Source organism: Carcharodon carcharias, chromosome 9 (assembly GCF_017639515.1).
Source record: "Carcharodon carcharias isolate sCarCar2 chromosome 9, sCarCar2.pri, whole genome shotgun sequence".
Taxonomy (NCBI): domain Eukaryota; kingdom Metazoa; phylum Chordata; class Chondrichthyes; order Lamniformes; family Lamnidae; genus Carcharodon; species Carcharodon carcharias.
Genome location: NC_054475.1, coordinates 104,664,526 through 104,679,294, shown reverse-complemented (window position 1 = coordinate 104,679,294; position 14,769 = coordinate 104,664,526). Strand labels below are relative to the sequence as shown.

The window sequence follows — 14,769 nt, the reverse complement described above, 5'->3', positions numbered from 1 at the left end:
TATGTTCACAGAGAACTGCATTCTCTGCCAGTGGCCATGAAGCATTCAGGCAGTGGTTTGCCTTCTATTTAGCTCATAGGAGCCTATGTTTGGCCATTAATAAAATTAAATGAATTCAGAAACTGATTTGAAATAATATTTGTAAGCTCCCAAATTTGGAATTGATTGTGTTCCACCTTAAACCCAGTCTGATGCCTGGTCCAATTTGTAAACCTGCCCAAAAGCCATTTGTGCTACAAGCTTCAAATACAGGGATGCTAATGCCACTGCAGTGCTTCTGAATTGGGGTCCTATACTATCAGACAATGAAGCTTACTTAATGCCCAATAACAGTGGATGAAACTTGATGGGCCATGTGCACTTGCAGGTATATCTTGTCTTAATGCAAACTGAAAAGCAAGTGATTGTTAGTCATCACTCCCAATTTCAATTTCCATTGAAGTTAACAGAGGTGCAAGATAGGCTGCTGACTCGCTATCACCCATTTTAAACTATTGTACAATGTCAAGATCTCCCCTTGATTTGCTAACTGCCTGCTCAGCAATTGTGAACTATGCTCAGTAAAGTCTTGAGTTTTCATTTAAATATACAAAGCCACTTCCCGGAATGTAACTGAAGTATTTAGAAACACAAAAGGAAAAGTTTTAAGAAATCTCAGCCCCTAGCAGATCATGGAAAACATGATGTGAGTGCCTTGAAGAAATGCTACCAAATCAACCCTGCACTATTGGCTTCTTTGCTCCCAAGCATATGGCCAGTGTTTGATCCAGGACTGCACTACCATCTCTCTAGAGCTCTAGAACTCGGTATGTTGCCACTTGGAAGTGCTGAGCTGAGGCCAGTTCCTTCCTACAAAGAAAAAATTGGAGGAAGAATTACTGCTGTCTTGTAATTACTTGTGCCGCCCTTCACCATGGGGTTTGCAGAACGTGGAAATATGCCACCCTGCTGAATTCTTAGCCACAATGTCTATGTGCATCACAGGAAGACCTAAGAAAGTGGAGGGAGGGGGTGCAAATACCTTAAAAGGAAGAGGTTTCACCTCCAACATAAGAATAATCATCATGTACCAATTAAAACACCTCATCCCCTCCTTGTCTCACAAATACATTTGCATTGATTTCAGGTTTCTAAAAGCATCAGTCAGCCTCTGCTGGAGTTGAACAGGGTCATTAAGAATCAAGGTGACAAACTACTCCTTAGCGAGTAGGCCAAGCTATTGCTTTTAAGGGTAACTGATGAGATCCTGTTAAGAAATGTTGTTGGGCTAACGTTTTAACCTTAAAACCTGCAAAACTCAACTGCAATTCATTTTCATTTTGGAGAAGGCACCTGGACAGTCTCTTCTCAAAATCCTTTACTGTCATTAGTGAAGTTGTACTCTGATCGTTACTAGAATGTTCCATGTTATTCATTTTGCTATGTTTACATTATCCACTGTCAGTGGACCTGTTGAGCATGGCCAGTGCCTCCAACATCTTCACTCAGTACAAACTACAGCAAAGTGACCAGACAATCGATGTTCTGGAAATCATCCAGTGCCTCACCGCGATGTATGATCACCTCGAGCAGGAGCGCGGGATCATCGTTAACGTGCCTCTCTCTGTGGACATGTGTCTTAACTGGCTTCTCAATGTCTATGACACGTAGGTTTTAATTTCACCTCTCTTTATATGATCTGTTCTGTCTGACAGTTAAGCACAAATAGTGATGCATCATGTTGTTTACATGAAATTGTTACGATAGATATGAAACATTATGGACAGAATCGTCCAGTCCCATTGGCAACCGGTGCCATGATGGGCGTGAGCGGACAATATGGTGAGAAGGCCAAAAATTGGTTTTATGCTGTAATGAAACCAGTTTGTGATTGTCCGCTACACACATCAATGCATGGCGGAACCTAATTTCAATATTTTAGCATCTCATTATAATCTCTGCTCGCCAGAATCATCTCCCCATGCTAGATCAGCTAGGCATGTTGGTGTGATTGCACGCTGACATGGTTTCACAGCTGTATATAAGTGACGTGCACCTGGTGAGCAGCATTTCGCTGAGGACTTTGAGGTTTGTTTGCCTACCTTGCTTCCGGCAGCACTCAAGGTCATCAGTGCCAGGCTTTGCAGGCAGCACCACGTCACTTTTAGGGGAGCTCACGGGCAGGTCTCTGCATACCAGACCAACCATAAGGTGGGGGTAGTTTTTCAATGACTGCAGGGCTAGGGCTTGCTTGGGGAAGAGTGAGAGGTGACATGCAGGACAAGGGCTGTACTGGGAAAGGAGGGTATCCCACGGTGTCTGTGGGGACACATGTTCGGTGCAAGTGGCCTCAATATGGTGAGGATTGAGGGGGCAGCCTCTGGAGTAGATGAGCCAGATGGAGATGTGAGGGTATGTGTGTGAGAATGAGTGATGATGTCCCTTGAGCTGGCAGTGAGTGAGATGCCAGGGAATGTGTGACCGGCTTGTGAGTGTGTGAGTTTAGAGTGATGAGATGGTTTCCTCACCCTGGCAGCACGGATAAGATCATTCATCCTCTTTCTGCACTGGATAGCCAATCTCTTCTGTGCAGCATTGGCACTGACCACCACTGCCACTGCCTTCCGAGCCGGAATAGTGAAATTGCTGGACTTCCTGCGGCCAGGGTGGGGATGGAGGACATCACAGCAAGCGCCCAAAAGTGACGGGTCACTGAACTCTTCTTGGTTTTCAGGGCCATGTCTTCACTGGTACAGCCCTGGGCTGCAAGCATTGAGAACTGTGTGTGTGGCTGCAGTTTAGATATGGCACCCGGAGGGAGGAAACAGTGAGGTAACGGCGTGGTGGGCGATTCAGAGGCCACCCACCAGCGAGATGACATATTTCCTATGGCTGCATAATTAGTGAGGTGGGAAGCAGACAATATGGTGCAAAAACCTGCCATTGAATAGGAAGTATCAATTGCATAAGACATGTTTTAGCTGTTCTTAAAAATTAGTCTCATAAAAGAGAAGTAAATTCTATTAGGCCCCATCTGACACTACATAGATTCCCAATAGCCCAATGAATGAACTTACAATGAGCCATAAGGATCAGGAAGTTCCCAGATTTGAAACCTGGTTTGCCTTGAGTGAATGCAATAGACAAGGTCCTGAAATTGGATCTAGCAATGTGAGCTAAGGAGCAGAACAATTAGTCAGAGTTCTCATTCCTGATTGCTATCCAGTGTCACGCTGGAGTTGCCCATGAATGAATGTTGGACGAGTGCGGAACTGAGTTGAGCCGTGATGTTTGCCACAGTCAGATACCCTGATACCACTTGCTGTCAAAGATTACACTTAAACAATAGTCACTGGAGCCAGATAACTGGCCCATTTAGAATCAGGATCACACTACAACAATAGGCAGAGAGAAAAACAGTTTACACTCTTTAAACTGTTTGCTTTCGAAAGCATTTCTGTTTTTTAAAAAGAAGACTTTAATAGACATGGTCAATTCTGAAATTATGCAAGTAAGGTTTCAGCTCCAGCAATGTTTTTAGATGCCATTTCTTTCAGATTCTCACATTTGGAATCATTTTATTTGCTGTCATTCCTCCCTAGTGGTCGCAATGGCAAGATTCGAGCTTTGTCCTTCAAGACTGGAATTATCACTTTGTGCAATGCAGAGGTGGAAGAGAAATATCAGTGTAAATATCACACACAAAGGTGAAAAGGAAGAATTGTGTATGGACAGCATCTTATCACATTTCCCAGAAGCATCTTAAAGTGATTCTAATGTATTAGTGTCATCATGGTTCAGTTGGTAGCCCATCCACCTGCATTGCAGCAATGCCATCTTTCATATGTGTTATTAGGATAAGAACTTTATACCTACTGTGGTCTATGATAAAAATTTCATGCCATTATTTGAAGAAGAGCAATATCCCTCCCACAACCTGCACAAAGAAATGAACCATTCACATCATTGCTGCTTGCTGGATCATGCTGTTTAAAAAATGGCTGCTGCCTTTTCCTACATATCAAGTGATTGCACTCCAAAACGTAATCCCATTTATGTGCAGTTATTTCTGACATGTGATATGATGCTAAATGCAAGCCTTTCTTCACTTTTTTTGCTTTGAAGTATTGTGGATGTTATGTACCTTGATTCAGATTAAATTTAATTATGTAGATTTTTATGCCAGGTTAAAGCTTTTGCCAAATATCACAAAGAACCACAAGTAGACATTGTAATTTAAAAAGGCCAATCAGCAATGACCACTGTTACACTTGATGGGATCTTGGAGCCAACTCAAATCAGGCTGATTTCAAGATTTGAATCTTGTAATCAAGAAGGAAAGGCCCAGTCACAGATCAGATGCTTCCCAAGGGAAAATACTGATCTTTTTTGGAGACCAGTTACAGAATTGCATTGGAAGAGTCCTACAACAGTGCAACATTGGGCATTTTAATTAGAGAGTAAAAATGTAAATAATATAATTTCAAAGCTGGTCACTTAACAAAATGTAAGCTGTAAATGTTATGCTGAGGGGAAGGGACCATTGATTGAGTTAAAACCTCTTCTTACTTTCCTGATATAAAGGTCTAACATGAATTGTTTTCGGGATAGTCAGTACTGCTCCAAAATGGACAAGTCAGCAAAAGTTTATTTTAGTGCTAAGTCCCTTAAAATATACTGCGCCAGGAAGAGGGGACAACTTGGCTGATGTTGGAAATGCAATATTAGTAGGAAATATTCCTCTGAGTTCAAGGGGATGAATGGGAGATGTACCTTGCATCTATAAGCTACATCCTAGGTTTGAGTGCTTAATAAGGCAGTACAAAGGGAGCTTTCACTACATCTAAACTATGCTGTTATTTACCTGTGACTGTTGATAAGGCAGAGTAAAGGTAATCTGTCTCTGAATCTAATCCATTGTTACATCAAACCTAGGAACATTTAATGGATAAATGCAGAGGGGCATTTTCTGTATTTAACCCAGGCTCTACCTGACCTTAAAAACACCTAATGCTGATCCTGGGTGGATAAATCAGAAAAGAGTGCTTTTTTTATTATTTTTATTTTTTATGCCTTTATTTAACTTTTATCTTTGCTCCTTTATTTCAATTGCTAGTCAAATTAATGGCTCAGTTATTTTAAGACATCTCAAGATTCAGCGTCAGAGAATAAATGAACAAAAAGAAATAGAACTGGAAAAATTCATGCACAGGTTTCCAACTGCAGCTAATGAGCCACCTAACCTAGGGGTGAAAATTAGCCTTAAAAAGGGAAGGAATGTTGGACTTGCAGTAAATAAACATTGGATTTTGCAACTGCAATACCGCCTGTATAATGATTACTATTTACTGAAATAAATATTGTCTCAGGTTTCTGTTCTATCCATTTTAGAACCTTGGTTTATTTAGTTTTGATTGGAGTTTGGATGTTTAAATCCATGGGGATGAAGTTCTTTTAGTAAAAACCATGATGATAGCTGCTTTTCTCTGTAATAAATTAAAGAACACCCTTACACAGGTGTTCTTCATCTTATTGGAGATAATGATTCACAAAAATCACTCCTCAAAGAAGGATTCACTCACAAGTATTTCAGTTGTTGAGCCATTACTAGCTCCATTACCTAACACAACAACACAAATTAGAGTACAAGGCTAAAATTACAATTAACATGCACATTGCAAAAATGTGCATGTGTTGAGAGAGGTGGAGGGAGAGGGGAGTTCACCAAAAAGATAACTCAAGAACAATTACACAAGATGGAATCATATCCTTTATTAATGCTCCACTAAGAATACCTGCATCTAATGTACTTACAACAGTGACTACTAGTGCTTTGGGACGTCCTTTGGTCATGGAAAGCACTTTACAGATCTAAGTTCTTTCTCCACACATCCCCCAACCCCTCACCACCTCCGTGGCTCCATGCACACCAAACAGCGCAGCCCTGGAGGGAGTCAGTACACATTCAGCTTTTTGAAGTTGGTTGCTTCACCTACATAACCACTCTAATAATTTTCCCCTCCATAGACTTGTACAAGCAAGTGAGTGACTCAGCAAGCCTGTGCAATCAGCGCCACCTCAGCCTTCTCCTACATGAAGCCATTCAGATCCCACGCCAGCTGGGCGAGGTGGCATCATTTGGAGGAAGCAACGTGGAGTCCAGTGTCAGGAGCTGCTTCCGGTTTGTAAGTTTATTGCAAGCTTTTTCCATGGGGGAGGGGCGGGTTTAAGAGCTGAGCTAACCTGAGAAATGAAAACCTGGGGAAGGAATATTGTGGAAATGTTTCAGTGCCTTTGTTAGAGATTTGTTCATGTTCAGATGTAACCTTCCCTCCAGCTCACAGACAAATTCTTGTATTCTGCCTTTATTTATCTTTGCTCCTTTATTTCAATTGCTAGTCAAATTAATGGCTCAGTTATTTTAAGACATCTCAAGATTCAGCATCAGAGAATAAATGAACAAAAAAAAATAGAACTGGAAAAATTCATGCACAGGTTTCCAACTGTAGTTAATGAGCCACCTAACCTAGGGGTGAAAATGAGCCTTATAAAGGGAAGGAACATTGGACTTACAGTAAATAAACATTGGATTTTGCAGCTGCAATACCGCCTGTATAAGGATTACTATTTACTGAAATAAATATTGTCTCAGGTTTCTGTTCTATCCATTTTAGAACCTTGGTTTATTTAGTTTTGAATGGAGTTTGGATGTTTAAAACCATGGGGATGAAGTTCTTTTAATAAAAACCGTGATGATAGCTGCTTTTCTCTGTAACAAATTACCTACTAATCACATCTCAATCTCACAAACCACATGTTTCACAGCTCCATGTACTAACAATTTCACAACATGGCAGCAGTACCTTACAGGGATGCACTTAGTGATGGTGCCTGGACATTGTGGGTCCATCCATGCTCTATAGCAGGATAATTACCAACTTCAACAAGAATGCAAACACCCAGGAATTTGGAATTCAGAGATGTCACTGAAGTCCATCTGTTCATACCCAAAGACTAGTGGGGTCTCATTTGTCATGTATACCGAAGCACAGGAAACAGTTATGAATTTGTCACCAGCCCCTTCCTCTAGGCAGAAGCTGCAGTAAGAATGGAGTTCTCTACAGTTGGAATACAGATAGACTATTCCTGACTACCAGGAAGGACATCTAGATCCATGATCATACTGAGATATATCAGCAGCATAATCACAGGCAGCTCTTTGAGACCTCTTCTTATGAGACTTTCAATTTTAATGAGAACTTCTATTTTAATAAATGTTTCTAGTTCTCAACTGTTTTTTCATACTCTGTGCATTTATGTCTACACATGTTGTTTTAGCAATTTTTCCTTTTCTATTTTTTTCTTACCTTTTTTAAACTATCTAGTCCTAGTTAACCTCTTTGAAAAGCTCCTATTCCCTAAAACCCTAAAACTTACTTTCACTTCCAGGAGGCCTATTCTACTCCCTTGCGTTACCTGCCAATTTGATTTAAATTCTCCCCAACAGCCCTTGTTACCCTCCCTGTTAGGATATCTCAGGGCCACCCTGTGGTACAATTGACTCCTGCCCTGAAACTGGCCCATATGACCCAGGTGTCTGAACCTGAACCTTCTACACTGTGGACTGGATTTTCCTCTGCTATACTTGCAGGTTTCCCTTCCCTCCCTATCATATGTAAATTACAGGGTCCAGCAGGAGGGTGATGGTGGTAATCCTTGGGACAGTACAGAAGGTCACTTTCTGGGTGATGGGGCATGTGGTAGGCAATTCCCTCTCCCATTAACCCTCAGACCTAAAAGCTGCTCATGTGTCTTTCACCTTCAGACCTTTTCTATCCCATAGCTTACCCTGGCTCATCAGCTGCTGCAGACAGACTAATAGAATAAGTTTCTGGCAGCATTGGCTCATTGTTGATGGCAAGAACACTGCCAGGAAAATACCTTGCATATTTAATAACCCCCAACCCAGAGAACTGGGTGAGGGTGATGGTGGAGTCGAGAGGGCAGGCAGAAATCTTCTCTTGATAGTCTTTGGGCAGGAACAGTACAATCCAGAGCCACATCTTCAGGCATTCACTCACCTCTCTAATTCAGCTGCTTTTTACAGGATAATTAGTGACACTGCAAGTAATCATGAGATTGTTATTTTTGAGGTACTCCTACTTTTCTTGGGTTTTTAGGAATGTACATTTGCAATCTATGAAGCAATTACAAGACATCCACTCATACATAAGGCTGGATTTGGCCCTCGGTGAAAAAGGCAGGGGTGGGCCTGCCCTTGCTCCAGCAATGTAACATTTGGAGGAGCGTTAATTGGTTTAAGGCGGGACTTCTGCCTCAGCTCAGAGAGCTGCCAGCCAATAAAATGGCTGGCAATCTGGTCCCAGTAGTGCCATCAGGAGCTACTTTTGGGATTCCATCTAGTCCCCAACATCGAGGAGCCGGAGGCAGAGTGGAAAGTAATTGCTGGAGGTGTGGGTGGGTGGTGTCACTGGGACCGGGCTAAGAAGCCCCCACATGGGAGTCCAGAGTAGACAAGCCTAGGGGTAGGAGAACTGGGCAGGGAGGTAAACAACCTGGGATGGACCCTCCAATGGGCCCAGGGGACCTGCTAAGTAGGCAGCTCCCGCTAAAATCCAGCAGCGGTGAGATGAGGGCCTTAGCCACTTAAGGACCTCAATTGGCCCATGAGTGGGCAGGCTGCCTGATGCCTCACCCCCTGCAGGTAAAAATGTGGCAGGGGCAGGTGGGTAGGGGCCGGCATAGCGGCATTGGCACTTTATGAGCCACCTCTGGGTAGGCGATGAAATTTGGCCCATAATTGTTTTGAAGACATTATAAAAATAGGTGCACATATATTTCACAAAATCATTGTATGATTAAGGGTACATTCACTTTAATATTTAGGTGTACAGTTACATACATTTTATAAGCCGGTGCACATCCTGACTGTATGATGCCTGCTGGACAAATGTATCACTACGTCAAGCCAATTGCACTGGGGTCAAAGCAAGGCAGGGGGGGTGGGGTGCAAGGCAGCTTATTTAGACCTTGGCTTTAGGACTGGAGGTGGTGGGGTGTCATCAGGTGGGCTGCTTAGCTGCAGGCATAGTAACCATTCTTCTTAATCCAATTCCTAACTTCTAGAGCTCTGATTTTCAGAATCTGACTTCTTCCCTACTTCTAACATGATTCTGACATGAATGCTGGCTTCCCAATGCTTCTAGACCTGCCTCATTTACTCTGACACATGGAATACAAAACCCGACTGAATCTTTTTTTATCATTGCATTCCTGCATCAACTCTTCTATTCCATCCCATTCCAACAATATGTTTTTCATGGTGCCAAGCATTTCACATTATTATGTTTTGTACATTGGATAAAATCTTGCATCCAGAAATTTTAATTATTACCATTTATAGTTATCTCTTAGCATATTTCACAAAACACAACCCTTCCTGTCTAAATACTAGATTTCCAATCAACATTCTTTCAATACTACGTTAACCCATTTAAAATAAATGGATTAAGCCTGGCATCTGTGTAACACATATCAAAAAATCTAGGCTGGAGAGTACGTACACAGTCTGGACTTGAAGGTTGCATCAACACAATTTCTGTAGCATGTCCTTTACTGTACTGTCTCCAGGTTAATGATAAACCAATAATTGAAGCCACCCACTTCCTGGAGTGGATGAGGTTGGAGCCCCAGTCGATGGTCTGGCTGCCTGTCCTGCATCGTTTAATAACTGCAGAAGCTGCAAAACACCAAGCCAAATGTCACATCTGCAAGCAATGCCCAATCAAAGGCTTTAGGTAGGTAAATATAACCAATTACCTTTACATATACCCTTTTTTTCTTTAAGCCATTCACTTAAACAAAGATATATTGTATTCTGCTTCCCCATTTTACTCTGGTGTTGTTAAACCCAGTGGACATGATAAAGAGGAGCTAGCAGCGTAATGGCCTATGATCCTGTTCTCACAACATTTATTATCTGGGTTTGATTCTATGCTAAACTGATTTGGAGACAGCATAGGCACATACCAACAAAATGATGATTGTCCTGCAACTGGCCACACAATGCCAAGTCCACGTGTCTTTGGTTCATACATTCCCACCAATTATTATTCTTGATAATTTGAGAAAAAGTATCTGGCTGGGCACTTCTCAAGCCTTTGTCGGCCTGTTGGCCTCTAATTTTTTTTTTACTCGTTCACGGGATGTGAGCTTCTCTGGCTGAGCCAGCATTTATTGCCCATCCCTAGTTGCCCTTGAGAAGGTGGTGGTGAGCTGCTTTCTTGCACCGCTGCAGTCCATGTGGTGTAGCTATATCCACAGTGCTGTTAGGAAGGAAATTCCAGGATTTTGACCCAGTGACAGTGAAGGAACAGTGATATATTACGAAGTCAGGATGGTGAGTGACTTGGAGGGGAACTTCCAGATGGTGGTGTTCCCATCTATCTGCTGCCCTTGTCCTTCTAGGTGATAGTGGCTGTGAGTTTGGAAGGTGCTGTCTAAGGAGCCTTGATGAATTCCTGCAGTTAGTGCTGCTACTGTTCATCGGTGGTGGAGGGAGTGAATGTTTGTGGCTGTGCTGCCAATCAAGAGGACTGCTTTGCCCTGAACAGTGTCCAAGCTTCCTCAGTGTTGTAGGAGCTGCACTCATCCAGGCAAGTGGAGAGTATTCCATCACACTCCTGACTTGTGCCTTGTAGATGATGGACAGACTTTGGGGAGTCAGGAGGCGAGTTACTCGTCGCACGATTCCTAGCCTCTGAACTGCTCTTGTAGCCATAGTATTTATATGGCTAGTCCAGTTCAGTTTCTGGTCAATGGTAAGCCCCCGGGATATTGATAATTGCAAAGAGGAGGCATAATGTAACATGAGATCAATATTGTCCTGACTGGGTTTCCCTGTTTTCATTGTCTCCTACCTCCATCCCCACAACCCTGCACCTCAGCTCCCTACCCTCTCACATATTTCCCTCTCACTCACACTTGTCTCCCTCTCTCTCATCTCTCTCTCACTCACTTTGTCTTTTTACTCTCTCCCTCTTTTCTCTTTTTCCACTGATCATCTTTTCTTGTTCTCTTCTTTCTTATTTTGCCTCTGACTGTTTGTTAACTCTACTTCCCAGTGCAATGGAAAATCCCTGGGAAGATGGGGAGTCAGAAGGACTGAACAATCAGTCAGAAAGCATAATTTCATAAAGAAATTGTGGGAGTAGGGCTTCAAGAAGAGAAATGGAAGGGGAGGTTCACAGAAAGTACGTGCAAACACCACATTGTTAATTCATTTCCCACAAAGCGAATTCTATGTTGTATATTATTTATTGTTAAATATATGCTAATAAATGTCAGAAATGGATCCAGTTGACAACTCTTAATGGAGACACCACTATTGTGATAGAAGCATCCTCTTTATCCAATTGTACCTTTTAATTACATTTCCATTCAGTGAGGAACACCATATCAACCCTAGGAAAGAAGTGAGGAGTTAACATATCAAGACTGTCACTGGTTGCATTCACATTGAACTGGTATTCTTGCCTGCTTTGGCACTGGGATCTTGCATGTTGGTATACACATTGACACTATGGGCTGAATCTTCTGATCGACGTGCGGTGGCGGGCCCAACACGCCAACACATAAAATGACATGCGATGTCAGGTGTGTGTCCTCACAAGCTATCGCGATATTTCGTTCAGCGGACGCACGCCGGAGTTGGCTGTGCGCCCACCGAAATGTCAACTGCCTATTAAGGCCATTAAGAATGTAATTAAACTAGTTAAGAAAGCTGCCTGTCCAACCTTAAGATTGGAGGGCAGGTGAAAAGCCCAAGCGGCCTTCGTGTTTTTCAAGAAACCTCATCCCCAGGCGGGATGAGGTTTCCTGAGGCTTTTATAAAATCAATAAATTAATTTTACCACTTTACAAACATGTCCCAACTCATGTGACACTCACATGAGGGGATATGTTTAAATCAATTTTTATTTCATTTATTAAAATGTTTTATTCTCTATTCAATCTCCCTGATGCAGCTCCGTGCCTCAGGGAGATTGCTGCACTCTTTTGTGTGCATGCGCGAAAGAGTGCAGGCTCCAACTCTCCCTCCTCCCCCCACCCGCACAGGTAGCACCCATGTAAAATGGCAGCACGCAGCCGCTCGCAGACAATCGGCTCCACGTCCACCCCCGCCCACCTCCACCCAGCCCGCCCGCCATAGGAAAAATCCAGGCCGATGTTCATTGTCACTGCTCACACTGACAGGGGACTGGTGATCTTGCCCATTTATTGGTGCTTGATGACATTGGCTAGCAATCAGATCTGTTTATTAATGCCAGCTTAACATTTTTGTCAACAAAATATCTTTTGTGTATAATTTCTTTAGCTGTTGCTGTTGCAGAATTGTTTTTTATTTGATTCTTGCTTCATGTTTAATTTCTATACCTTACTATCTCTAAAATCTACCTTTTCTGCTTCAGATACCGCAGTTTGAAGCAGTTTAATGTTGACATCTGCCAAACATGTTTCTTGACAGGAAGGGCAAGCAAGGGTCACAAACTACACTATCCCATCATGGAATACTGTGCCCCTGTAAGTAACATGAATTGTTATACACATACCCACAAAGAGCACAAAGAGCGCTGTGCATTTCTAACTGTAGCCAAAGCTGTTGCAACACCATGACCAAAAGAATTCTCTGCTTGATCTGATCTTGGCTAAATTATGTTAAATTTCTGTTTCCCAAGGTAAAATTCCTCTATTGAACTGACTGACACACTGAAGTGAGTTTTGACTGAAAGCAACAGTAGCAACAGCTTTGAGCAATGAGAATTCTGGACCTAAAATTATGACCAGAATCTAATGCCATAACCAGCAGGTTATTATGCCTCCTTACCAAGATCAATTTTTTAGGCATATTGTCTCACCCTTTTTTCTGGATCTCTCTTCAAAACAGACTATTTTAACAACAATGCAGGCAAGCGACCTGGTCCAAGCCTCAATAAAACAGTTATATTGACTGCAAGAAGGTGTATGCCAGCAGGTTCAGAAAGACTCGCTCCATGACTTTTTTCCTCCCTTTCTTTGTGTGCCAACGCCAGCATAGCTTCCTAATATCACAGCTGAAATCTAAGAATCACACATGACAAGTTATGTCCTACAACCATCCCAGATTACTGACACATAGCATAATTTTCCTGTTTTAGACCAGCATCAAGCTAAGAGCAGTTTTCTACTGCACAATTATGCTTATGCTAAGGGGAAACTGCACTGAAACTGTTTCAAACTAATTTTGCTCCAGATCATCATGGCTAGCAGGGTGAGCAGGCATTCACCTTGATTCAAACCCAAATCGCATGGGTGATAAAAGTGCTTTATTTGACACCATCAACTGGCACCCAAATCTTTTTGCTCCTCCCCAGACAACATCAGGAGAAAATGTGCGGGACTTTGCCAAGACATTGAAAAACAAGTTTAGAACTAAACAGTACTTCAGTAAACATCCACAAAGAGGGTACCTACCTGTCCAATCAGTGATGGAGGGAGACAGCATTGACACGTAAGTCAAAGTCTATCATTTTTGCCTTTAACCTTGAATGAAAGCTTTTGAATTATTTATTTCTTCTTATGGTAAGTAATTTTCTTTGAAACATTATATACAGACGTTACTTCCCATCTATATCAGACATTGTTTAATTTTCTTTCCCTCTGCCATGAAAATATTAATGCACAGTAACATGCAGTTCCACAGGCCTCACAGGCTTAGATTTTACCCTCACTGGCCCATGGGATGCTGAAGCCAAATATAGTATCCTAAGTGGCCTACTGACTGAAATCATCAAACTCAGCACAAGATGTGAGTCCTCCCTCATCTGTACAGATTAGGGTTTATCTGTCCACTGAATCAGTGGAAGGAGTTGGAGGACTATTTTAATGATTACCATTACAATACATATCAGATATTATCAATTGCTAAAGCTGGATCCGGTTGCTCCCAGGCCAGCTGCTATTTTTAGAGCGCATTGCTATTGAGGAGTAAAGGATGTAGGTAACCAAATCCCTTTGATCTCAGTTGGTGAAGAGGGAGTTAAGAAGAAAAAGACAGGGATGCGGAACAGGATTTGGAGACAGGAAGGCTGCAAGGGCCATCAGGTTTGTTAAAGACAAAACTGTGACGGACTTTGCTGAACAGCTTGGAAATGTTATAAGCCTTCTGAGCAGGATATTTATGTTGGTGGGCAGGCACGATCGGTGGGCCCAGGATTGGCCGCCTGCGATTGGCCCCCTCCCACAATTTCACACTGGCTGGCTAAGTGATGGTTAGCCAGCATGAAGCATGTGCTGAAATGCTCAGTATTGCCGGGGTGGGGGCGGGAGGAGAACGAGCGATGATGTAAGCGCGGGCGCAGGCGAAGGCTGAATGAAAGCTCCCTGAAGACAGAGAGCTGAAGTCCTTAAAACCAATAAATAAAGTTTGTAAAATCAGGAAAAAAATGTCCACGCATCACAATCAGTCACCTGAACATATACATGATAAAAATGCTGCCCATGGATTTTTAAAATTTAATAATGGAAACCTCATCCCGCCCTAGGATGAGGTTTCATGAAAAATGCAAAGTCCACCTGGCCGATTCGCCCGTCCGCCAACCATAAGGTTGAACGAACCACGGAAAATCAGAGACAATTACAACTTAAATTACCTTAATCGGCACCTTCATTGTCAGCAGGTGCACTTTCGACTTTTGCGCGTGCCCGTCGACCAAAATATCATGTTAGCAC

General features: G+C 42.5%; 1 protein-coding gene across 1 annotated transcript in view; it reads left to right on the top strand.

Moving 5' to 3' along the window:
• The window catches only part of drp2 (dystrophin related protein 2), a 57,721-nt gene extending 44,168 nt beyond the window's left edge, over positions 1-13,553 (top strand). The window contains exons 11-16 of the mRNA XM_041195711.1: positions 1,445-1,646; positions 3,582-3,667; positions 6,007-6,164; positions 9,631-9,797; positions 12,471-12,582; positions 13,413-13,553. Coding sequence (XP_041051645.1) covers positions 1,445-1,646; positions 3,582-3,667; positions 6,007-6,164; positions 9,631-9,797; positions 12,471-12,582; positions 13,413-13,553 — 866 coding nt within the window. The remainder of the gene's footprint in view (positions 1-1,444; positions 1,647-3,581; positions 3,668-6,006; positions 6,165-9,630; positions 9,798-12,470; positions 12,583-13,412) is intronic.
• Positions 13,554-14,769: the final 1,216 nt, after the last annotated feature.